The 27,286-nt window shown below is 40.8% G+C and overlaps 1 protein-coding gene across 12 annotated transcripts in view; it reads right to left on the bottom strand.

Annotated features, from left to right (window-relative positions):
- MIGA1 (mitoguardin 1) overlaps positions 1-26,470 on the bottom strand; it is a 50,642-nt gene extending 24,172 nt beyond the window's left edge. For 4 of the 12 annotated variants that reach the window (XM_072997821.2, XM_078393003.1, XM_078393009.1 and 1 more), the window contains exons 1-7: positions 26,024-26,470; positions 24,448-24,617; positions 16,276-16,453; positions 14,939-15,075; positions 13,765-13,891; positions 12,983-13,119; positions 12,121-12,244 (exon numbers count right to left, since the gene is read on the bottom strand). In XM_072997821.2, the coding sequence (XP_072853922.2) occupies positions 12,121-12,244; positions 12,983-13,119; positions 13,765-13,891; positions 14,939-15,075; positions 16,276-16,453; positions 24,448-24,546 (802 nt within the window). In that variant the 5' untranslated portion in view covers positions 24,547-24,617; positions 26,024-26,470. Of the gene's footprint in view, positions 1-12,120; positions 12,245-12,982; positions 13,120-13,764; positions 13,892-14,938; positions 15,076-16,275; positions 16,454-24,447; positions 24,618-25,284; positions 25,558-25,858 lie in introns of those variants that run through there. The other 8 variants (XM_078393004.1, XM_020794700.3, XM_078393010.1 and 5 more) reach the window with 4 other exon arrangements.
- Between the last annotated feature and the right edge of the window lie 816 nt (positions 26,471-27,286).

The following is a 27,286-nucleotide window of genomic DNA, read 5'->3' as shown; positions in this document are numbered from 1 at the left end:
CCACATACCACATAGAATTATAACAATAACTTGAAATAATAGACAAATAATATAATTCTAAGGTTGACTCTAGGGATGGACTTGTCGTGTTTACATGGAAAAAGGAGAAAAAAAGAACATGACAGAGGCTCTGTAAGACTGATGATGAGAGCAAGATTCCTCTCATGGGATTGCTATCCCTCCTGCCCTCTGCCGACAAAAAAGTGCAAACGCCACCTATTCCCCCTCCCAGGAAGATAAGACCACCCAGAACAGGCCCGGGGATCATAGAAGAAAAGTTGAAAGGAATGACTGTTCAAGCGGGAATGTTTTGGCAGGAGCGAAACAACAGCCCCCCCCCCCCCCCGGTAGAGATAGAGGCGGGGCTTGTAGATATAAAAGGGGGGGGGACGAGTACCTGCCTCATGGTTGGGAGTGGATCTGGTTGGAAGATCCATGGACGGGGAAGGTAGAAAAACTAAGAGTCCCAAAGGAGGAGACGGATGCAAGGAGAAGAACTGAGAGTAACCCTAAACCCTCTTATTGGGGAGAGCGACAGACCAAGAAGTGGAAGAGGAAGTTAAGGGAAGAGAAGGAAAAGGTGGAGAGGGAGGGGAAGAGAAAGGTTAGAATGCTGGATGAGGGAGCTACAGCGGAGGGGTCCCTCGGAAGACTATGGCCAGAGGATTCCCCCTCACGAGACCAGGTCTGGACAGATGACCGGGATGAAGACACAGTCCCTTTACTGGAAGGGGAGCCAGGACAATTATTGAACTCAGACTTTACACGGGACTGGCTGGGACCCTGGAACACTCAGGGGTGCAACCCCCTTAAAGTTGAAGAGTGGAAGCCCCCATCTAACCAGTTGTTAGAGGGTGGAAATGGTTGGAATACCTTTGTTGACACAGGCTGTTTGTTAAATAATCCAATAAACATTACACCAATTTCTAAACCGAGGAAGTCTGTCAATTTATTTGAAGAAAAACCAGAGCCTGAACCAGAACCCTCACAGGCTGTCTTTCATTTCCATGTTCTTTCAATGAATACCAAATGGGATCCTCTAAAACATAAATGGTTGTATTAACAAATTAGGGGTACAAAAAGTTTCTTTTTTGTGTTTCCCTCACTTGTTAACTTTTCTTTCACCCCTTGTCTGTCAAATCTCTGGGGAGATTTTTCGTCTAATGACTTTTATTACCATGAAACTGTAAGCCAGATCACTGATTCAGGATCACCAGTTCTCAGCAGCTAGCCGGTTCTTTGGCACAGGATCCCTCTGCATGCTAGGCAAAGCCATAATTCCCAGTCCTCTACAGACTATGCAGACAGTCCACATTGCCCATTGCCTACCACCTCCTAGGTTAACTGTTATGGCTCCACACAAGGGCTAACTGGGGAAGAATAAAGATTGAGGAGGAATTTGTCTTTCTAGCAATATAAAAAAACCCTGTAAGGTAAAGGTAAAGGTTCCCCTTGACAATTTTTGTCCAGTCGTGTTCGACCCTAGGGGGTGGTGCTCATCCCTGTTTCCAAGCCATAGAGCCAGCGTTTGTCGAAGACAATCTTCCGTGGTCACATGGCCAGTGCGACTTAGACACGGAACGCTGTTACCTTCCCACCGAGGTGGTCCCTATTTATCTACTTGCATTTGCACGCTTTCGAACCGCTAGGCTGGCGGGAGCTGGGACAAGTGACGGGCGCTCACTCTGTCGCATGGATTCGATCTTACAACTGCTTGGTCTTCTGACCCTGCAGCACAGGCTTCTGCGGTTTAGCCCGCAGCGCCACCACTGAAACCAAAAAGGGGCCACATCCTGGCTCCCACACTAGCACACCAGATGCATTTGAGAACCTTATATGCAACATATAAAGCCTATACTGTATCCTTCTTCCACTGTAATTCTCAATACTGTTATTGAAGAGGCATATTGGTTTTGAATCTGGAGGATCCATAAAACAATTGTGACTTAATAGCCTTTGATGGTTAGGAAGAGAGTTTGTTAAGGCTCTGTTTTTACCGACAATCTCCAGAACTGGGAATTTACAATCCAAAAAGGTTTTCCAAACTCGAGGTCTGTCCTCCATGAATTTATCCAACAACCTCTTTCTCTCTCTCTTACTTCCTCCCTTTCTTCTTCTTGCCCCCACTATATACTTTATGATAATTCTCGAAGAAGGCACAATAGTAACGTATTATTATTGATTAAAAATTGTACATCATACAAGCTTAGCCAACTTTTTTGTCATGCTACCTTCATGTAAAAAGAGTAAGGATTGTTCACAAAAATGTTTATTTAAAAAAATAATTGCAGAAGCCGAAGGAAGTGGAGCAAAAATGGTACAGTAATCAGGGTTTTCCTTCTCTGTGTTTCACAGAGCGTGAATAAAATCAGGCTTTTATTCACATTCTTCACATTTGAGGGACAGCAGGACAAATAAATTCCATACGGCTGAGTCACAGGAATAGTGGTTCATGACCAAGAGGGGAAGGAAAGAGAATATAGTTTTCTCTCACTGTGTCTCTTAGGCTGTAAAATCCAGTAGTAAGCTAAACCAGAGTCAGTCTACTGAATCAATGGAACTTTCAGAGGAGTTAATTCACTAAATCCTCACTGATTCAATAGGCCTACTTTAGTTGCAAGTTGATACTAAATTTAGATGCATAACCTAAAAACTGATTTAGATAATGGTATTTTCCAAAAGATACAAGTGATTATATGAAACACATTTTCCCCTGAGAGATTTCTTCTTAGCATCTGTGATCTTATGAATCTCATTGGACAGCAAGTATTCAATAAATTAAAGATGTAAAATGTAAATTTCCTGTGCTTTGACAGTTTAAGGCTATTGCTCTTTTTACTATGATTTCATATTGCCACTTGGTAAACTCTGACCTTCCTCCATCAATATCTTATTCTAATTAGCTTTTAAAAACAGAATTCACTTTAAAAGAAACTTGTGATACAGCAATACTTCTTTCCTACAAAAACAAAAACAAGACATGTGAGATGGTGCTCTATTTAAAAACTGGGCATAAGTAAAGATGCACAGGCAGTTCCTATTTCTTGAATATCCTGTAACTTTGGAGACGGGAAGAGACAGAAAAATGAATTAGTCATGTTTATTCTAACAATTTTAGTGCAAGATTAGCACTTAGAAAAACAAACATTTCAACTTAGGCAGAAAGTTGAGATCTCAACTAAATATAAAAAGGTTGTTTATGCTCATTTATTCATCCACCTCCATTAGAACACCACTTTATTACTTCTTATTCGCGACTCGGTTTGGATCTTACAGCAGATAAGCACACACAGATGTAGCTTTTAGCCTTATTTTTAATACCATCTCTTCCTGTCTGCAATTCCTCCATCCCAAACTACTGGTTAAACTGTTCTGATGTCATGAAATGGTCATTAACATAAAAGCAATGGTAGTTGGGGGACACCTCAGTGACAAAGTGTTGAATACTCAGTACAGTCCCCAGCAAGGGAAGCAGAAATTTGGTTAGGCTCCAGGGAAAAGTTATGGGAGAGGGATGCTTCAGAAGAAGATGGTTAGAAATTAATGCACAAATGTTGACAGTCCCGGTAGTCAATCAGAACTTGTATATACAACTGCACTGCGGAGGAAGGAGCAGGATGACTTGACACCCAAGTGAGCAGAAAGAGCTCCACAGAATTTCAGAGCAGGGTCAGCCCTCTTTGCAGATCCTACGTTTTGGAAACATAAAGGCCAATTACAATTCTCATCTAGGGGACCAGCCATCATTATATTGTTTCAGAATGCATTGCTAACCAACATATAATCTAACATGTGCAACACCTGTAAAACATTAACTAACTCAGCCTGAACATATTGAGATTGGCGGTCAATCCACATGGGGGCTGTGATGTGTGAGCTCCTACTAAAAGGCAGCCCAATGTCTTGCTTTCCAAATGGCAATCTAAATGGCAGATATAACCACCCACCATGGAGGTCTGTGACGACCTGTGATGGGATGGTTGTTTTGCATATTGCTTTTAAAGAGACAAAAAAAGGTAACTGCAGATTGTACCAGTGTGTAGTTGTTTGCTCAGGTCCCCCTACTGTCAAATGATCCATCAGGACTTTCAATTGTTGGGCAAATCACTCAGTGGGTGGAAGCAGACATGATGTCTGGGATGATACCGGGCAGCGGGCATGCCAAGTGGCAAAGATGAGAGGTGCAGGAATTAAGATGGGTGTGAAAACAGGGGGAAAAATGGGAGAGGAGGCCCTCACAGTAAAGGACTCCTGGAAGAAACTTGGAATCTGGGAGGCATATATTTGACCAAATCTGGCCAAGTGTTTAGATTTTTCAGCTTCTTTTCAGTCCTGCAAAAGTCGGCACAAGCTTCTGCTATATAGGCACAGTCTAATTGTGGGGTTTCCCGCTACATATATCAACATGACTGTATTTGTAAGCATGGTGCTTTGTTTTACTTGATACTTTAAGCAACATGTAACCTTCTCCGAGTATAAACAATAGAAAAGCAGGATAGAGACACTAAAATACTGTATCAATTTTGTACCCATTTCCCAAGGCCTCAACTATAGATTTTCCTGCATATGGGTCTAAGGAAGCTGTCATGAGGAGCTTCTATATTTCAAAGCTTATCCCTGTTCAATGTATTCGCGAAGGCCGGGATCTAATGGTTGTGGGTTTTTTGGGCTCTTTGGCCGTGTTCTGAAGGTTGTTCTTCCTAACGTTTCACCAGTCTCTGTGGCCGGCATCTTCAGAGGACAACAGAGACTGGCAAAACATTAGGAAGAACAACCTTCAGAACATGGCCAAAGAGCCCGAAAAACCCACAACAACCACCTTACCCCTATTTGTTGCTATGTGCCATCAAGTTGGAACTGACTTATAGAAATTTAATAGGACTTTCAAGGTAAGTAAGTGAGATATTTAAGGAGTGGTTTTATCCCTTCCCTTTTTGAAGGGATGTGGTGGCGATGCGGGCTAAACCGCAGAAGCCTGTGCTGCAGGGTCAGAAGACCAGCATTCATAAGATCGAATCCACGCGACGGAGTGAGCTCCCATCACTTTGTACCAGCTCCCGCCAACCTAGCGGTTCGAAAGCATGCAAATGCAAGTAGATAAATAGGGACCACCTTGGTGGGAAGGTAACAGCGTTCCGTGTCTAAGTCGCACTGGCCATGTGACCACGGAAGATTGTCTTCGGACAAACGCTGGCTCTATGGCTTGGAAACAGGGATGGGCACCGCCCCCTAGAGTCGAACACGACTGGACAAAAATTGTCAAGGGGAACCTTTACCTTTATCCCTTCCACTCCCCTACTAAGTTTCCACCCCCCCACCTTACCCCTATACCACTGTTCATGCCACAGTGTATTCCAAGATGCAAGGTTTTTGGAGGAGGGGGAGAATCCCCTGCCCTCCTCTGCAGCTCAGATGTAGGAAGGCATTAACCCTCAAGAGACAATCAGGACACACTTTTCCCTTAATGTCTTTATGAGCAGGCCATCAAGCTGAGTGTTTGCAAATCTCCAGAATTACAGCAGCACCTCGGCCCATCTCCATGTCTGGGAGAGGGGTCTGCTGCTTTCCTGGTTTTTCCTGGGGCTGGCACTGCACTAATTTTCAGGAAAACCAGAGCTGCCTGTGGAATTTTGGAAAACACAATAGAAGGCAGTCCAACACAGTATGGGGCATGCTAGAAGAATGGAGGGCTAGAAAGCAGCCTATGTACAGACAACAAAACACAAGTCATAAATTGTTTAAAGTGAATTCAGATGGAGAGAATGGAAACATTTTATATGCCAATATTTATTTTATGGTGAAATGAGCTTTTTGGAAAGAATCTGTTTATATTATATCACTTTGTATCCTTTAACTTAGTTTATTGTGGCTGTTTTCTTCTCTTCTACAAAGAGAAGCATCTGCAGGATGTATATAAAATTATCTCTGCAGGTCTGCATTTGATCATGATAGGATATGAAAGATGACACTTCCCCCTTCACCCCCTAACTCATATGCCTATCTTTAAGCCCTGACTAATGCCAATGAGTGAAGCATATGGTTTGAGAAGGAGTAAGCACATGCTCTGAATAAGGAGCTCAAATAAAACCCAGGCATTAATATAGTTCTAAATAACTTATGTATCATGTTACTATCATTCACAGCTCAAGAATGGCAAGGCTTTCTCATGCTGTTAAGTCATTTTAAGCAGACAAAAAAGAATGGGGAAAACTCATTTTTAAAATTTATTTCTGTACGTCTGAAGCTACGCTTGCACCATTCAGAAAATTCTACTACTGCTGAAACAGGCGCACAGATACAATGTGAAGAAAGTGGCGGAGAACACAGCAGTGGGAAATTGCTAAAGGTGCCTCCCTCCCACACCCATCTGCAAGTACAAGACAAGACCTGTGAAAAATTTCACCATAATGCTTTGTTCAGGAAAGAGGGTAAGCCCCTTTGCCACTGACAGTGGGGAAGAAGAAACTGGGTCTCTACCTCTCATATTAACCAGTTTGAAAATTGCAAGAATAATACTGAAACTGAGAGGTACTCAAACCATCTTTCTTGTTCTTTCCTAATGAAGTGCCTTTTTTATGTTCAAGAAGTCTGACGTTGAAGCAAGCAGCATGAAGACGATGGCTCTCCAAATACCCTCTCATGTGTCATTTTTATTAGGGTTCACTTTGTTCTGAACACTTTGGCTCAACCCATCTGCTACTCCCCCACTGCTTCTGCGGGTGTGCACCATTAGACCATCTTGGAAAATGAATTAGTAGGCAGGGCTCTTTAGCTCAAAACATCAAGCTTGAAAGCCCTACTTAGTCCCCAAGGCAAGACAGCGTGCGAGATAAACAAAAAAATCCCCCCAAATTTGGAATCCAAAGCAAATGACTCTGCTGAAGGAGAGGCCTGTGCCTGCCTGTGCATGTTATGGTTCTTCATATAAACATGGCCTAAGGACAATTGGAGCTTCATCATTCTAGTGGTTGCATTAAAGTTTTGAATGTAATGATTAATAGATCAAATCAGGCCTGGAAAAACATTGAAACTGAGGCTGTCCTACTTTGGGCACATCATGAGAAGACAGGATTCTGAAGAAAAGACAATAATGCTGGGAAAGGTTGAAGGCAGCAGGAAAAGAAGAAGATCAAATAGGAGATGGATTGGCTCCCTAAAGGAGGAGGCACAATCAGACATCTCTCTGGCACTAGACTGCAAATGTCTGGTAACTAACACATACCAGCTTTCAAAACAAAACAAAACAAAACAAAACACCAGAAGTCATGGCACCCAACATCCAGGAAGAAAGTAGCTGTTTTGTTTTATTATCTGTAGAGAAGTGGCTACACTGTGTATATGATTTTTTTAATCTTCCAGAATGGAAACGAAGATACCAAAAATACATATAAAATACATATACTGTAAAAGTGAAGCTGCTAATTGAATACACACACCTTTTCTGAATGCTAGCTTCTTAGTAATTTAACTACATATTTTCTAGTAACCTGATAACACTAAAAGGTAAAGGTTCCTCTTGACAATTAAGTCCAGTCATGTCCAACTCTAGGGGCCAGTGCTCATCCCCATTTTAAAACCAAAGAACTGGTGTTTGTGTGTAGACACTTTCCGTGGTCATGTGGCCAACATGACTAGACATAAAACACTGTTACCTTCCCAGTGAGGTGGTACTTCTTCATCTACAGTGGTGCCCCGCTTGACGATTACCTTGTTAGACGAGGAAATCGCTTTATGATGAAGTTTTTGCGATTGCTTTTGCAAATGCAAAACAATGTTTTAATAGGGAAAAACCGTTTTACGATGATCCGTTCCCTGCTTCGGGAACCGATTTTTTGCTTAAAGACGATCAAAACTGCTGATCATTGGGTCTTCAAAATGGCCGCCCACCGTGCAAAATGGCTCCCTGCTGTGTTTTAGGATAGATTCCTCGCATTACAGGCACTGGAAAATGGCTGCCCTATGGAGGATCTTCACTGGACGCTGAGGTATTTTGCCCATTGGGATGCATTGAATCGGTTTTCAATGCATTTCAATGGGATTTTTACTTTCGGTTGTTTTGGGTTTTTCAGGCTCTTTGGCCATGTTCTGAAGGTTGTTCTTCCTAACGTTTCGTCAGTCTCTGTGGCCGGCATCTTCAGAGGACAGCAACCTGTGCTCTGGTGTAGTTGGCTTGGGAGTGCAGTATTTATGGCTGTGAGATAGGCTTTTGTCGTTTTCTGTAGATGGGTGATTAGTGTGTATTGTTGTGGGTGTATTGTTGTGCTAAGGAGAAGAGATTAGCTGTTCCTGTGGTTGATGGGTGTCATTAGCTGGTCTTTTGTGTGTAGTGATCCCATCCTTGTGGCTGGGTAGAAATTGTTGACCTTCTGCACGTTGTATTTTTGAGAGCTGGGAGCCCGAAAAACCCAGAACAACCATTAGATCCCGGCCATGAAAGCCTTCGCGAATATATTTTTACTTTCGCTTGACGATGATTTCGTTCTACAGCGATTTTGCTGGAACGGATTATCCTCGTCAAGCGAGACACCACTGTACTTGCTTTTGAACTGCTAGGTTGGCAGGAACTCACCCCATTGCATGGATTCGAACTGCCAACCTTTGGATCGACAGCCTGATGGCTCTGCAGCCTGTGCCAATTATAGATGCTGGTTGACCCCATCAAGAAATATAAATTAAAAAGGAATCTGATGTCCAACTGTTGATCTGCAGATGTGCACGAATGGCAACATATAGCAGTGTGACTTGTAGTGTTAGTGCTGACACACAGCCCCTTTCTATATACTGACTTACAGTGACAGGTGTTGAAAATATGTGCCAGAAAACTAACTAAATTTAAACTAGTGTGTCACAAGGAAGTATGCATGGAGCATTATCAAAAATAATAATTGGACTGCTGACCCCTGGTGGCATTCATATTTCAAATGCAAAAATTAGTCCTAGAGCAACACATTTCAGGGGATAGCCCATTTCTATTTGTAAAAACAGAAGAACATATAACCAAACCTAGAAAAACATATATGAGCAAATAGAAACATAAAATATAACAGAAACAAAATAAAATGGAAAACATAAAATCAAATATAAATTATAATTATTTTATTATTAGACGTTTACCTGTATTTCACATAGCAGCTTGTGGAACAAAATGTCTGCCTCTGATCTTAATGCTAAAGATTAAATCTATGAACTAACCAGTTGAGACAGTCCTAAAATGCACCTTCCAAATAATTGGCAATAGGAGAGCACTCAACCTGTATTAACTGGCACAAGGACCGATCTACTTTGGCATCCTTTGAATGCACTTATGTCTCCTGGCTACTTTAGTAAGGCCTACATCAGCATATCTGAGCATTGTAAACAGATGTATTTGCTTGGAATATGAAAAAAATAGTTAGGGCCTGTGAGATTATAGAAGTCTATAGCACAGACACCAGAACTAAATTAGGGCTTGAAGAACACAAGGAGATCTGACCTTATCCCTTATCTCTCCTCTCCTACCTCCAATCTAGATGCTCTCCTTCTCCTTTTGAGATTTACTGTACTTTTTAACTATTTTTTTTTCAAATGTTTGCATTTTACAGGGGGAAAAAATAGAAAGAAATGATTATTTTTAAAACACCTTAAGTTAATTGCTAGCATATACGATATACTGGTGGTTAACTTACAAGTATATCTGGTATTATGAATTTAACCGTGTGAAGGTGCTCTGCTGCTTTTAAACAGTCTATTAATTAAAAATAAAAGTATATATTTGTTGCTTCTCAGCCCATGAGGGCTCTAAAATAGCAATAACTGGCATGCATGCTCTCAGCCTATTAATATTTCGGATGAAACACATTTCTGAACTCCATCTGTTAATTACAAGGAATTACATCTCACCTTCATTCATATTTCCAGGGCATCTATATGATTTTCATTAGCATTTGTAAAAGCCATTTAAAGTGCTTCGCATGATACAATTTCTCAACAATCCCTACAAAACTCCTCCATTGGGCTGTACCTCTGAGCCCTCACCTTTGGCTCGTCTGTCTAGGGCCCATGGGAGATGATTTCAACCTCTTCTGGAAGGCCATACTCTCCACACTGCCGCCTTAGACTATGCTGAGTAATCAGCTAAAAATTTAGGTTCACACCTCATATAAAAACAAAAACGTGAAGCGCAATAAACCAGTCAGCCTGGAATTCAACACCTTTTTGTGATGTTCTTGGTTCCCCAGTTTCAAGGCTTTTTCATCTGGTTTGAGCAAATCATACCATGAAACAATTTGTTTAGTTTACAGCTGTGGTCACAGACAAATCTTGTTGCCTCATAATACCTACAGAAAACAAAGAGCACACACCCAAAAATCAAAGGGGTTTGTGTGTTGTTAATTAGCCACTGCAAGTTCTGCCTTTTGCCTTCCACGGGCGCAGCTAAGCATGTGTATTATTTTTCTTTCATGACCATCCAAATATTGATCTTTGTATTTTTATAGGTTCTAGTCTAGGGACACGTCTCTGATACACATCAGCTTTGCATGTCAACAGAAACATTTTGCTATCCTACTTGTGTGTATCAGTGTAGGTTGAGCACTGAGTCAGATCTGGGCAAGGGATTCGCCAGACTTACTGTGAAACAGTAGCTAGATTCTTTTTTAATCAGAATTATTCCCAGATGTATCTGTAATTGTTCCCCACATTTCTAATAAAAATATAGAGCATGGATTTCTGATAGATAGTATGTTAAAAAATAAGAAAAATGAAAGAAAGGGATAGCAATAAGCCACACCCTGTTTTGGTGAGTATGAACTGCTCCATGTACAAGACCCTGTACCCATTTTACCCGTCTCCCACATCTCCCCGTTTGCTCGAGGATGGGATCTTTGGAGAGGTGAATGCCACCACATATGTGTTACACCCTTGCCTTCTGATCCTTCCTTGATGGCTGAAGTCAGAATGTGATGTTGGAGAAAACGGGTTCAACACCCTGGCCATGGGCTTGTGGTGTACCTCAGACTTCAGTCCTGTCTCATATCCTATTTAACATCTATATGGAAACACTGGGAGATGTTGTCCAGAGTTTTGGGTCTCATACCAAGGAAGATGTTCTGTGCCTAGATCAGTGCCTGTTGTCAGTAATGGACTGGATAATGATTAACAAAATGAAAAAATGCAGATAAGGCAGAGATGCTCCTGTTCAGTCAAAATGTACCTCAGGGGACAGGGATTCAGCATATACTGAAAAGTCAGTTTTGCAGCTTGGATGTGCGCCTGGATTATGCACAATTAAAGCTGATATGTAAGTTGCACCTGCTCATTGAGATGTCTGATCTTGCCATGCTGAAACATGCCTCACTTACAATTTGTGTCTTCAAGTCCAGGGTATCTGAAGGACCATATCATCCCATATGGGCCTGCTCAGCTTTTAAGATCTCCTGAGGAGGCCCTCTCCTCAGGATTGTTTGGTGAAGATACAAGAGAGGTGTTTCTCAGTGGCTGTTCCCAGGCTTAAGCACGTGCGGCTCTGTGAAACTAGAATAGGCTCCCTCCTCTTGCCCTTCCGTCATCAGGCAGAGACCTTCCTTTTCAGGCAGGCGTTTAAGCAATAAGTGGGGATCTAAGGTTTGTTTTTAAATTTTAAATTGACATTTAATTGTGGTTTTAATACTGACAAATGTTTAAATTTTTTGTATACTTTTACAATGGCATTTTAAAATCTGTGATTATTGTATACAGTAGTTTTAATTGTTGTGAGCCACCTTGGGTCCCCTGTGGGAAGAAAGCTTTCCTACAACCAACAAAGTAAGCAAACAAACAAACAATGGCTTCTAGTAGAAACATCTAAGGTGGTCTGATCAGAAACTCATGACAGAAGTTCAGTTTGAACATCTATACACTTGTACAGCAAATGATTTTACATCTTCTTGTGTTACCACAGTCTGTGGGAATTAAATAAATTCTGTTGTGTCAGATGTTTGTGTGAGGGAAAAAATCAAAATATGAATTATTTCTTGTCATCCAGTTTTGCTTATTGACGCCTCAGGCACCATGTATACTGTCCAGAAACATGGAACCATGGAACGTAACAACAACAACAACAACACACACACACACACACACACACACACACAGAATACTCACCAATATCATTGGGAAAGGCAGCCGGATCAGATGCCCCAAGAGAAGCTTCAAATTCTTCCTGAAGTCGATAAGCTCTTTGGAGCAAAGATTCAAGCTTATGAATGAATTCAGCACTAATGACATCCTGGAAAGGAAAAAAATGCACCATGTAAATGGATTCTTTTGCTAATAGTTTGGGAAGCTAACGGTGCTCCTGAGATGTGCAAAGGTCAACAAGAAATCCTCCAGTTATGAATCCTTTCAATAATGCCACACACAAGAAGAGCAGGATCTGGAAAAGGACATATGGCTAATAGCAACTAAGCTCTTAAGACTGTGCTACCATGTTTACTTCTAGGAGCTCTCTTTGGGGAAACTAGAAAGTGCTATCCTAGATATATACAGACTTTAGATCCATATGGAACCCTATGGAACTTCCATATAAACATATATATATTGGGCAGTTGGCATACACATAAGCCCCATCCTCAGCTCTTAAAGTAACACATTGAGCGTGAGGGCCCTGCAGAAGAGTCTGTAACCAAATTCAGTTGAATGTGCTTACAGAGTTTCTATAGATTATGCAAAGGCCTAAGTTATTTCTGGATGCAGAGAGACACTGGGAAGACCTGGCTTACATGTGCGCCTTCTATCCCACCACACATTTAGCCCTCCATGAGTTCAGGCTAACACCTGAGTAGTCACTAGAATAATGGTGGGGGGGGGGAGGGAATGATAAAGGACAATACATACTTGGAGAAAGCTCTTCTGTGTAATAACAGCTATTTTGATGGAAACCAAAATCGGTTGTGCTCTTTCTAGAAAACTCTGAAAGTACTTTGGTAAAAACTGTCATCCAAATACACTACTGTCCTTTACTCACCTCAACGTTTTCTTCCGCAATAGCATCACCAGCTCCAAGTCTGATGACACTACAGTCGGCTTCGTCTTCAACCTGCCTGTTGCGAAAGGTCAGGGCCTGCTCCCATCTCCTCAAGGCTTCTTCAAACAGCTCCATCCCTGAAACGATCACAATGCTTTTACATTTTTCAAAAACAAACACATCAAACTTCATCAAATTTTTGAATTTGCCTGTCCTGGTAGTTATGTGTCTTGGCTTTTGTGCTGAAGCTATTTGGAGCCCTTTTTACTTTCCAGGAGCATTTCTAAAACATGCCTCTTCTCTAGGTGTCAGTAGTTCACTGACGTGCACAAGAGCTATGCAAAGGGGATAAGATAGGAGTGGCCATTGATTACTTCCAGTTTAATTGTTCCATGTACTATAGAACTATTCCACGTGCTTCTAACATTCACCAGGAAAAGATTATCCAGAACCTCTGGATAATCAATGAACTACAATAACTGCTTACAGAAACAAATGCCTTTGCTACCCACAGAAATATAAAATGCTGTGCTTTGATCGTTCCTAATATCTGCCTATGGGTTAGTGAATGGAGAACACAGTTTTAGGACTGAGCTTACATGACCTATAAAAGACACTAAATACTTTTGGTTACTTTCTGGTGTTAAAAACAAGGGCTATCATACTTGGGTGGGTAGCAGAAGGTGTTAGCAGTTATTGTACAATACCCTAGAATCGTTTGTTCTAAATGTTTTAAAATATTGGCAAGAAAGTAATACATTAAAGAAAGACCGCTCATTTACCCATCAAGTATAAGTTTTCTGGAGTAGTTACTGGGATATTGATTAGCTTCATATCGTTTTCATCTCCTTTGTCCCAAGAATTGGAATTGGCACAAACACAGCTAGGACATGATGTGGCACTTTGAACCTGATTTTTAAAAATGTACAGGTAAGCACAAGGCACTTGTTAATTACATATCTACTGATACTGTAACTCTTTCCTTTGTCTGATTAGTTAGTCCTAACTGGAAAAAAAATATAATTCAGTAGTTTTCGTTGTTATCATAATTTAGCAGTGTTACTTGTTTTAACTAATAAAAACATAACAAAAATCACATACAATCTTAAGCACTGATTGTGGCTAGAACACACTAGATAATGGTTCTCGTGGTAAATTCCATTATAAAACCTCATCAGTGCTGCCCAGTCTCTCCCCTCTATTTGGGCACATATTTCCTCTGCTACTCCCCTCATGTCTGTCTTCCACATATTTAGGCACCCATCCTCTTGTACGTGTAATGCTTATTTCCTCTTCCATGTGTCACCTCCAGTCCTTGGTCATCTATAATATACTCGCCATATGTGAGGCTCACCACAAGAAAACGGTCTCCTAATTGTCCGGTTTGTGGAATTTTTGAAGAGAAATTGTCAGAATCGTCCATGAGAAGAATGAAATGCATGGTAAAGCAATGTATATCAACTGCTTTAGAGTTTACTTTGCTAGCAGCTGAAGCAAAAGCATGTTGCCAGTACACACAGAAAAGCTGGTGGATGATTATTGCATTCAGTGTTTGAAAAGCCATCACATACTAGCTCTTTTAAAACATGGCAGGATAGAGATGAAATGGTCTGGCAGAAAGCACCAAGATTCCTCAGAAAGACAGTGAGGGAATGGCATCAATTCTGAAGAAGGTTTAGTATGCCAGACTTGACATCTGTGAGTAGCTATAAAGAAAGAAAGAGAAGGAAAGTACATTATGGTTGTTGTGGGTTTTTCGGGCTCTTTGGCTGTGTTCTGAAGGTTAAATTCTTCCTAACGTTTCGCCAGTCTCTGTGGCCGGCATCTTCAGAGGACAGCACTCTGTAGAACACGGCCAAAGAGCCCGAAAAACCCACAACAACCATTAGATCCCTGCCATGAAAGCCTTCGCGAATACAAAGTACATTATCATTGTGCTTCATAAATCTCACTTACTGAGGCCAAACTCTGCGCTGAACCCGAATATTTACTGCAGAGACCTCCATTTGCATTGATGTAAGACTGAAAACCTTTTTCTTTGGCTGAACTTAGTGATAGTGATAGGTTTTGTCTGCTGCTGGAACAACTGGAATCTGAAAATACAATTGAAACTTAAAAGTTACACAATAAATGATAGAAATTATTTACATATATAAAACAAAATGCATCTAAAATAGGTATTTTCAAACACCTGCTCTGGTCGTGCACCTTGGAATCAACAAAAAAATGTACCTTCAGCTCGCCACGTATTTTAAGTTCCGTGCTGGTTAAAGCACCAGTTTAGAAAAGGAGTAAGCCACAGTTAAGTAGAAAACGGACACACGAAAGGTGTGCATAAAATAGCCCGCTTGGCCACATGTATTAATGGAGAACTATGTTGAAGTGAAGGGAAATGATGGAATGGCTTGCACACTAAGGTGCAGCTTTGTTAATTCCCACTGTCACAAACCCTCTCTGGATTTAGATCGACAATGGAGGAACTAGCAAGCACTTAATATGAAGTATCCGGCCCAGGAATTTCAAGCTGCTAATTATTATTATTCATCAACTCCATGCACTTCATGGCAATCATAATTTGTAAAGTTATCACCATACCCAAATAGGATCTTTCTCCCTCTTTTAAGTGGTATATTATACTGTTCTGGGTGATTTTTCTTATATACCCATCTTTCTACCCAAAATGGCATCAAAGTCTATAAATTGGCACAGCAAGCCCCATGATGCAGTGATTAGACTGTGGTACTGCAGTCAAGCCTCTGCTGACAACCAGAGCTTGATCCCGATGGGTTCAGGTTGAGGCTGACTCATCCTTCCATCCTTCTGAGGTAGGTAAAATGAGTACTCAACTTGATGGGGGACAAAGTGTTCCTTGTATAATTATGTTGTAAACCACCCAGAGACTGCTCTAGCATTATGGGGCAGTATGTAAGATGAAACGACAACAATAAATTTCAAAGGGTGTAGGTACCTCCACTGCAACAAGAACAAAAAGAATCTTATGGCATCTTAAAGATTATCAAGCTTTTGGACTGTAGACCACATCTTCAGGCTATAGCCCACAAAAATGTGTGCCAATAAAACTCATTATACTTTAAGATGCCACAGTGAGTTTTCAAGCCTATAACACTCCATCCCAGTCTCAACATGATTACTTATAACTGATTCCCCCTTCAACTAATCTTCTTGCCTCCTCTAACATGTGCAGTTCACTCCTGCACATGTGTACAGTTTCCAAGTTGTGTGTATAGGATTGCACTCTTAGAATAGGATCCATCCTTGCATACGTCACTTGCCTTTCTCTGATGCAGAGGTTTTCATGTGATCTAACACCAGATGGCTTGGTTCCCATGGAGAGAGTTTCCTGGATTTCTTTCCACGCTTTCTTTTGAATTGATGGGCAAGAAAAAGCACAGATATTGCACCCACCGCTGTCACTACAAACAACTTCTTCAGACCTGGCGAGATCTTAACCTTAAAAAATATATGAACAAGTAGACTGCATTAGGTGTTTTACATTATGTGTTTAGTTTTGGGATTTTTTGTGTTTAGTTTTCCAACTTTATTTATTTATTTATTTATTTATTTATTTATTTATTTATTTATTTATTTATTTATTTATTTATTTATTTATTTATAATATTTATATTCCACCTGTCTCCTTAAAAAAGGACTCAAGGCAGGTTACAACAATTAAAATATAGTTCCAGCTTGACGCTGTGACAAGACAGCAGCAGGACGAGAGAGCTCCATCCCCCAGGCTGAATTCCAACCTGTTTGGGACCCCCCAGGGGGTTAAAACCACCCCGAAGAGGTGGTGAAATGGGGGAGAAACTTGTTGATCACGGGGGGATGGCGGTTACTGACGTTTGATCCAGGAAACTCCCTAATCAACCAGCGGGTGGAAACAAGCAGCTGAACCAGCTTGCTTGCAGGTTGTCGGCAGCCGGCAAAAGCCAATTTAACACTGTAGTTAGCACTGGGTGAGATACAAAATCTTAACTATACTGCTCTATGATTATCCCTGGACGGAATAATTCCTTTAACAGAAATAAGCGTCTCTTAGCCCCACCACTAAATAGAACAGTGGTGGATCTGGAGAAGGGGAAAGAGATGCAAAGAGACACAAAGAAAATAAATTGGACATTAATTAAACACTTAATTATACTTCAAGGAAGGAAGTTTGGTATTACTTTCACATTGAACTTAATAAATTTTCCTCTTAAAATTATTTTAGCCAAACAACGCTGGGAGTTAAACTGTTTGTTATGGCTATCTACATGTTGGCAAAAAGCCAGGAACATGACCTTGAATACTCAAACGTGGAACTCTGTTTTAACTTTCTTCCCCCACCCCCGAGAACTGACTAAAACATAAACAATTAACTTTGGAAAGTCTAATATAAACATTGAGTGAACAGGGCTGTCAACTCATTCAAAGAGCAACTAAAGAAGAACTATATTCAACAGGAGACAGGGAATAATGAACAAGGAAATGTGAGGGTGTTGGATGATGTATGCCAACCAAAAGAAGGGCTGGAGGAAATCAGAGGAGAAAATCTAGGTGATTTAATTCTAACCCTAGAGTGAAGGAGAATTTTAGCTGTGTTAAGGGAAGAAAATCAGCAGAATTAATTAAAAGTAGCCTGGAAGATCTATTGGAGCTAGATCAAGTGCATAAAGATATATTGGAGATAGATCAAGTACATAAAGATATATTGGATCAAGTGTATAAAATGTTTTCAGATGACACAATGGACAGCAGAATGTTTAGAGAGACAGAAACAAGAATTGGGAAAAGTCAAAAAAAGAGAAGGAGTTACTTAGAAAGAGGTGGCAAGAATACACAGAAGAATTATACTAGAAAGATCTGGACATCCCGGACAACCCAGATAGTGTGGTTGCTGAGCTTGAGCTAGACATCCTGGAGAGTGAAGTCAAGAGGGCCTTAGAAAGCACGGCTAACAACAAGGCCAGTAGAGGCAATGGCATTCCAATGGAAATATTTAAAATCTTAAAAGATGACACTGTTAAGGTGCTACACTCAATATGCCAGCAAGCTTGGAAAACTCAGCAGTGGCCAGAGGATTGGAAAAGATCAGTCTACATCCCAATCCCAAAGAAGGGTAGTGCCAAAGAATGCTCCAACTACCATACAATTGTACACATTTCACACACTAGCAAGGTTATGCTCAAAATCCTACAAGATAGGCTTCAGCAGTACGTGGACCGAGAACTCCCAGAAGTACAAGCTGGATTTCGAAGGGGCAGAGGAACTAGAGACCAAATTGCTAATATGCACTGGATTATGGAGAACACCAGAGAGTTCCAGAAAAACATCTACTTCTGCTTCATTGACTACGTAAAACCTTTGACTGTGTCAACCACAGCAAACAATGGCAAGCTCTTAAAGAAATGGAAGTGCCTGAGCACCTTATCTCCTGAGAAATCTATATGTGGGATAGGAAGCAACAGTTAGAACTGGATATGGAACAACTGATTGGTTCAAAATTGGGAAAGGAGTACGACAAGGCTGTATATTGTCTCCCTGCTTATTTAACTTATATGCAGAATACATCATGCGGAAGGCAGGACTGGATGAATCCCAAGCCAGAATTAAGATTGCTAGAAGAAATATCAACAACCTCCAATGTGCAGATGATACCACTCTGATGGCAGAAAGTGAGGAGGAATTAAAGAACCTCTTAATGAAATGGTCTGAAGCTCAACATCAAAAAAACTAAGATCATGGCCACTGGTCCCATCACCTCCTGGCAAACAGAACGGGAAGATATGGAGGCAGTGACAGATTTTACCTTCTTGGACTCCATGATCACTGCAGATGGTGACAGCAGCCACAAAATTAAAAGACGCTGCTTTCTTGGGAGGAAAGTGATGACAAACCTAGACAGCATCTTAAAAAGTAGAGACATCACCTTGCCGACAAAGGTCCACATAGTCAAAGCTATGGTTTTTCCTGTAGTGATGTATGGAAGTGAGAGCTGGACCACAAAGAAGGCTGACCACCAAAGAATTGATGCTTTTGAATTTTGGTGCTGGAGGAGACTCTTGAAAGTCCCCTGGACTGCAAAGAAAACAAACCTATCCATTTTGAAGGAAATCAACCCCGAGTGCTCACTGGAAGGACAGATCCTGAAGCTGAGGCTCCAATACTTTGGCCATCTCATGAGAAGAGAAGACTCCCTGGAAAAGACCCTGATGTTGGGGAAGTGTGAAGGCAAGAGGAGAAGGGGACAACAGAGGACGAGATGGTTGGGCAGTGTCACCAAAGCTACCAACATGAATATGACCCAACTCTGGGAGGCAGTGGAAGACAGGAGGGCCTGCCGTGCCATGGTCCATGGGGTCACAAAGAGTTGGACACAACTTAACGACTAAACAACAACAAATCAGGGTAAAGGCATTTAGATTAGGCACCCTTCAGTCTCGAGAGACTATGGTTACGTGCTCTGTGTAGAGGATTTGGAAAAGTCTAGTGTGGCCAAGAAGGCCAATTCAAGAGGGATAATCCCTTCCACACTGAAGATAATACAATCTGTCCCCTGTCCAGCTCCCTGATTTTGCTGCTTTCGGGACTGCCTCTTTGCCTCGGCCTGCTGGACAAGGGTCTCTTCAAATTGGGAGAGGCTATGATGCACCTCCTGCCTCCAGACTGAAGGCTCAGATATCAAGGTTTCCCATCTGTTTCAGTCCATTCCTAAGGCTTTCAGATCCCGCTTGCGTACCACTGTGATTTTTAAGGTAAATTGAAGCTAGATATAGGACGGGACAAAACAAATAGTACTTAATGAATATACATTAGCTATGATATTGATATAGACGTGATAGAAAATGTGGAGATAGAAATGGCTAAACAATTATATAAAGAAAATCTGTATAAAGTGCTTTAGATAACATCTATTATGGTGTTAGGAACCTACTCAGTAATTATTGGTATAAAATACAACGTTCGTCGGTTAAATCACCTCAAAATTATATAGATTTGGAACCGGAATTACTTTTATTAGGTATGTTTTTAGAGGATTTTGAGAACATTTTATACTCTGAGAGCAATATTATGATAGCAGGCAATATTGTATACTAAAATATACACATGAACGGCTTAAATGTTTAAAAAATGCAGAGATTTTGAAGAAACAAGTAAGAAGACATCAAGACGCAAAAACCAAATAATTATAAGCAACCCATGTAACACGATGTTTAACAAGCATGAATTGAATGTAGTTGGTTTAAAAAACTAATAAAATGTTTTAAAAAGACAATTAAATACAGTATTTAAGCTAACAACAGCGGGTATACAATACTAAAAGAATCAAATACAATACTAAAAAGTAAGCAACACCAAAACAAATTCAATGCTGTAAGATACTGTACTGTACAACAATCCATTAAAAAAACACTCAGCAGCCAATCAGTCAGGGAGGGTACACATTTTAAATTTACATGGGAAATATCAAAGCCATATACAATGCCTCATGTTAAACAAACATTTGTTTTTTCAAAAAGAGCAGAGAATTTTTGTAAGAACAACAAATTCAATATATGGCCAGAAAATGGTATCTCTGCATACCATGTTTGATAAGCAAGTATTGCCCCTTCTTTTAGCCATCATACTGAACGAGTGACTTTTACATTTTGATCAAAACAGAAAACAAATTGCACCTGCAAATCTGAACAGCTGGGTAATGCACATATTGCAGAGAACAGTTTAGCACTCTAATTACAGAAACTGGCAGACCATAATAAAAGACCTTTCTCTACACCAGACCTGGGCAAAGTACAGCCCGAGGGCCACATACAGCCTGCGAGCCTCTCCTGTCCGGCCCGCCAGTCATCACTCCAGTCCGATGTTCAAGCACTTGTTCAAGCCCAAGACAGACTGGATTTCTCTCACTGAACAAGTTGAACATCAAAACCATTTATAGCTTTTTGTCTAAAGTTGATCAGTTGCTTATCTTTTATTTTTAAGTAAAGTTGGTTCGGCCCCCGAACACAATTCAGATTTTTCATGTGGCCCCCTATAGAAATTAATTGCTCACCCCTGCTCTACACTTTATACCAAATCAAAATGTCCTAGTTTACCTCAGCCTATCACAATGTGATAGATCTGGTGGACTACAGCTGGCATGATTCCCAGCCAGCTTGGCAATGATTTAATTTTATAAGCTTAAATGAGAAACCATACTGGAATAGGCAGAGTTCCTCCTCTCAAAAATTATTATAAATGAGTAACAAGACAAAGAGTATGACTTAAAGAGTACATCTTTCCCATAGCTGAAGAAGGCTAACTACAGCTTAAGGAAAGCTACTTTCAGCTGGAAAGGGCCCAAGAAGAAGAGATTAGAAAGCCGTTTCATCTCTGAACATTGTCTTTCCCTACAGATTACCGGCTGAGTGGATGGAGTTTCTAAAACAAAAGACATCTGTAAAAAGAAGAATGTGTGCAGTTCCAGCATAAATGCCTAAGAAGTTTCAAGAAAGGACTAGTAGCAGAATAGCCTTCTTGTTTGCATACTACATACATAAATATCCAGTGAACCCATTACAAAATTCAGATACCATGTTTCCCGAAAATAAGACAGGGTCATATTAATTTTTGCTCCAAAAAACGCATTAGGGCTTATTTTCAGGTGATGTTTTATTTTTTTTTTCATGTACAACCATCTACATTTATTCAAATACAGTCATGTCATCTTCTTTTGGTTGCTGCACAATGAGTCTGTGGTGGAGGCAGGGGTTTCACTTAACTGGGGGCAGGGCTTATTTTGGGGGGCAGGACTTATTTTCAGGAAAACAGTAGCTACATAATTATAACATTAATTGGGTATGTCTCCATGTACACATTTTGTAGGCCATGACAAGAAGACACTATCTTCTAGAATCTAGCATCTGTGATGCATTGTGAAATCTTAGGTTTTGACACAAGTTCAATGATCAGAAACACAATATATACCACATTTATAAGGTTTTTATCCTCAGACATCAAGTACTTTTGCTTCAGTTCAGTTTGACAGATGAGATTTCATAATTTCTGTTTGAGGTTACAACTGAGATTTTACTATGTTTATAGTAAATGTAAATTTATGTTGTAAAACAGTTATTTAAAAGTACAGTGGTGCCCCGTATAGCGAGGTTAATCCGTTCCGAATTAACCTTCGCTATGCGAAAACATCGCTTTACGGGGCAGGAAAAGCCTATTGGAACGCATTAAACTTAGTTTAATGCGTTCCAACAGGCGCCAAAACGTACCCCTCCAGCGATGTTTTCGTGGTCCGGCGGCCATTTTGGAGCCGCCGATCAGCTGATCGGCGGCTCCAAAATGGCCGCCGGATGACCCGAAATGGCCCCCTATCAGTGTTTTCGCGCCCTCCCCTTGCTTACCGAGGTCGCGAAAACGCTGCGGGGGGGCATTTCGGGTCGTCCGCAGCCATTTTAATAGCCGCGGATGACCCGAAATGGCCCCCCGCAGAGTTTTCGCGACCTCGGTAAGCAAGGGGAGGGCGCGAAAACACTGACGGGGCCATTTCGGGTCATCCGGCGGCCATTTTGGAGCTGCCGATCAGCTGATCGGCAGCTCCAAAATGGCCGCCGGATGCCCCGATCGTCGCAAAGCGAGTGCGGCGATTGGGGCAGCTCCGTATAGCGATCCCCAAAAAGGGATCGCTATACGGATTCTTCGTTATACGGTGCGCTCGTTAAGCGAGGCACCACTGTATTACTATAATAATATAGATAGCATATATTTTATGAATAAAATATGCAAATTTTAAAAACTCACAATTGTGAGATGAATAGAATTGTGATTTTCACTCACTGCTTCTATGTCACTACTTGTATAAGAGCCTGTTAGTAAAAACCCACACATTGGAACTACTAAACAGACACACAACTTGACATTTAGATAACATTCAATAAATATCTTATTAACTTTGTTCTTATCTTCTGTCAGGGTCACCTGTTTCCTTTTCGGTGTACTTCATGAATAAGAAGCAAAAAAGCCTACAAAACAATGTTTAAGACTTTGTCCTCTTTTGCTTCATAAGTCTACCACAGATACTCTTCTGATATCTAGGTAGTGAATGTATTTCTAAAAACAGTGTTTGATGTTTTAATGTGAAACCTCAGGTGCTCCCCACACACTGCAGGCATGTTACTGCACTTGGTTCAAATGCACAAACTCTGCTCCATAACTGGGCGTATTTCACGTATCCATTTACATAACATGGTAAACATATTTTAGACACATCCTTAGGTATATCTTTGCATTATTGTATGGCAGCATATAACATAGCATGATATATGTTGCCATATAATATTTGAACATTATGAACAAACATATTACAATTGAGTTAGTGATCACATTATTTTAAATAGTTCTCAGTACACATATGGTTTTAATTAATATATTTGATACATTAAAGTAAGACTGTATAATTTGATAGTGTCCACTGATACACTTTTTCCTACCCAGCTGAGGATGGGGGCTGGTCTCTATGAGCACAGCTGGGAAGTGCAGGGGCTATATTTGTGGACCCCCAGATCAAGATCCTGTCTGCACAAGCAACTTGGAGTGCTGGATATAAAAGATTTCCAGCTGATTTAGTATCTTTCCTGCATGCTGCATAGTCATCCGCCATCACACAGCATTCTACTGCTGCATGTGATTTGCCTGTTGCTGATAAATAGTACTGTACTGTGAGAATACTATACATGAGTTTTGTTTACAAAGAAAGCCTCAACAATCAAAGCCCAACATGCATATCTGAACACATTAATATTTACTTTCTCAATTAATATTTTGGACACCTATGGATTCCTTTTCTTATGTCAGGGGTGAGCAGAACCTGCTTTTCTGAGTCATTTCATTGTGAGTACAATTTCCATTGAGGCAAATGAAACAGAAGCCATTTGTCTGGCTAAATTCAGTCCTCTCTCCAAATGATCATAACAATTGAATATTCCCTCTTTTCTTTAAATGCAGCTATATTCTTAGCAGTCAGGACTCCACCCTACTCTGCTTTAGATACAGATGTGGCATTTGGTCCTGCACCAAACACGCCTGCTCTAAATTACTTCAACCTTCCCCATTTCACTAATCATAATCAAAAATGAAATGATGCCTCCATATTCTTGCTTTAAGTTAGCGCATATGTAAGGAGCAAAACTGAAATTCATAAATTGAGTGGAAATAAATCAGAAACACTGGCTAAAGCATTCCACAACATTTGCTGATAAGAAAATAGGGTGTGGATTTTAGCAATACATGCTTAGAACACATGCTCTGTTTTGTAATGGTTAGAACTGCCAATGCAAAAATTTTATGTACAAACATTTCACTTTAATGAAATATGTATATATAGTAGCTGATTGTGTAAAACCCTGTTAGATGTTGAAGCATAAACAGTCTTCTCAAAGTATTACACAGGAATAAAGAGATGCAATACCAACCTTGATTAGAGAATAATACCAGGAAAGAGGAAAATCAAATACTCTTAAAGCTACTGTCTTCAAGGAAAGCGGTGTTTCACTAGCTGCGTCTTCTGACATGGCTCCTTCTTTCCCACAGCATTGTTAAGGGATATTAAGTCAAAATACTTCCATGTGACGCTGAATACTGTCTGCCAATGAGAACAAGTATTGAATTATACACTTTCATGCCTTTAGAAGTTGTGTTGGTAGATTAATTTCCTTGCAGAGTCCAAACTGAAAGAGGCCAGTTTGCAGTGGATGTTGTGAAAAAAGCATTTAGCTCCCTGCCCTTAACTTTTTCTACAAAAACTAATGAAGGCTGCAACCCTCAACTGAACACAACAGAACCTAATTCTGAGGAAATATAGAGGGTTGCCATGTAAAGCACCAATAAACAGTTCTCAAAATTATAAAAACAAAAACTGAGGAGACAGGCTATTCTAGAGCAGCCATTCTCAAGCTTTTCTTTTCACCCTGGCCAACAAGGTTAAAACTTGAACAGATGAATAGAAAATCCCCTTCCCACATTATTCAGTCTGTGCCCCCCTTTAAATGTGTCAGCCTCCCCCCCCCCGCCACCCCCAGGCCAGCTTTTCCAGAGAATTAACACTCTCACTTGAGTTAGCTGCATATATTGAAGGACATTTTAGAATAAGCACGATATAAAAGGTTTTTTTTCAAAGCTCACAAAGCTTCTTTTCTCCAGACAAAGATTTTAGCGAATTTCAAAGCATACAAAGAAAGGTCTGAGTAAATAATCTTTCTCCATAGAAAAATATACCAAAAGGAGAATGTTTTATAGCTGTAGATATTCACCTAAATGTATTCTTCTTTCAAATGTATTTTGATTACTTCCACTGGAATTTTCCATTCCTCATATCACGCACAGCAATATACGGCAGGAAACCAAGATGCACTTGGTGCAACTTCCCACCACTACTGCCTCTAAAAGGAACTGGCTTTAAAAGAGGAAGATCTGCACGAAGAAACAATTCTCACTGAACCAGGAACTCTACAACTCATGTGGAAATCTACAGTATTTTCTGACCAACTGAGAAAGTTGATGCATCCAGCTTGCATGACTGCAGTGAAAAACATATGACATTACAGCATACTGTATACGGATGCGAATAGGAACCCCACAATCACAGCAGAGATGCTGAAGCACTTCACTTACAACAGAGCAGTTAAATTTTCCCTATCTCATTTCAAAGATATAGCTGTTTTCTGAGCTCAACATTATATACCACCACGAGCATCCTTATCTCAAGGATACCATGCCACACAACGGGTTCTCCAGATTTCAGCCGTCACTTCTCTGAACATTTGATCTTGCATTCCTAGATTACAGCGCCACGTTATCATTATCATTATCATTATTATTACAAACCGTTATTTTTGGCTCCGATCTCCTCGATAAGCTGCAAGGCTGGGGTTTGCGAAGAGGATCACAAGGTATCACCTGCTAAGATCGGCTGCAAGTGGTTCTCTGAAAGACCAAGCCACTTTCCCCCTCCCTGAAAAGAGAAAGAAGGAGAAAAAGAACCGAACTAACCCAGAAAGCTGCTTAACCTTGCCTCTCAGGCGCGCCAGCAGCAGCCCTTTGCTCCTTCTTCCTTCGCCCTGGTTGCTGCTGCTGCAGGTGCTAAAATGAAGTCGGAAAGAGAGAGAGACCACAGAGAGAGAAAAATATAGAGTGCTCCATCTCTCCCGGCTTCCTTAGGAGCTGCGTCTGTCTTTCTACCGCCATAGGAAGACCACATGCCTCGCTGTTCTGCAGAAGTCCAGGTTTAGGGTACCGGATTGTGAAAAGAGTTTATAATCTGGGTTCTATTTTTCAGGAGATATATTTTTGCTGGGATTTCATTCCTGGCTTGGAACAACTGAAGTGGCAACCCTATGCGCAGTTTCTCATGAGTTTCACACAATAGGGTCTACTGATAAGTACATGCCCCAATAAACTTCTGGTGTAATCCTCGTTACATGAAGCGCCACCAATAACGCACGTGGGAAGCCAACACTCCAGCCGGACGCAGACGCGTTGGCGCTGCTCCATTCACATGCGCGCAAATAGGGCGCCTTTTCATTGGTAACCTCCGCGATCCTGGACTGAGTAAGCTCCCCAGAACATTGTAGGATTGATCCGTGAGAGATATTGTATTATAGTGTCTGTTCCAGGCAAGGGAAGGAGTACTGTACAATAATTTCCATTGTAGTAGGAACTAGCACTGTATATATATTTCCGTACATTTGGTTCTAAATTACTTAAAGGCATTACTTGAGCGTTTTGGAGTGAGTTTATTAGTCTCTGTGCCATCTGAAATTCGAGATAATTGTACCAGGTATTAAGGGTACAATTAGACAGCCATTTGTGCAGCTGTTTAGTCCGCAGCAGGAAGGGCTTGGTTTGCTCCTTTTTCAGCGACTACAGGATGCGACTACTAAAGGGAACCAGCCCGTTCCTACTGGCACCTTTTTTGGGTACCTGTTAAGGGCTACTGTCTTTTTTCTTTTTTTTTCTTTTTTTCTTTTTTTGGTAGGTGTAGGATTGCTCCATTTTGGTTTGTTTCCAGCACCTGTGATTGCTGAACTAAGGTGGAGCTTGTGGCTTTAAATTTCCAGAATATTGTTACAGTATTTAATTGTTACAATTAAATATTTCACAACACTGTTAAGTAGCTTAAGAAGACAGTTTCAGAATCTCACAATACTGTATTGGGAAATTAAACACTTCCTTCTGAAGTGGGAGGAGCGGGAGGGGCAAGAAAGGGGATTGTTTGTTTGTTTTTTTCTTGTTTTCAACAGGAAGAAGGACCAA

Source organism: Pogona vitticeps, chromosome 4 (genome assembly GCF_051106095.1).
Source record: "Pogona vitticeps strain Pit_001003342236 chromosome 4, PviZW2.1, whole genome shotgun sequence".
NCBI classification, from domain to species: Eukaryota; Metazoa; Chordata; class Lepidosauria; order Squamata; family Agamidae; genus Pogona; species Pogona vitticeps.
The sequence above is the reverse complement of the archived record's forward strand: the minus strand, read 5'-3'. Positions and strand labels throughout refer to the sequence as shown.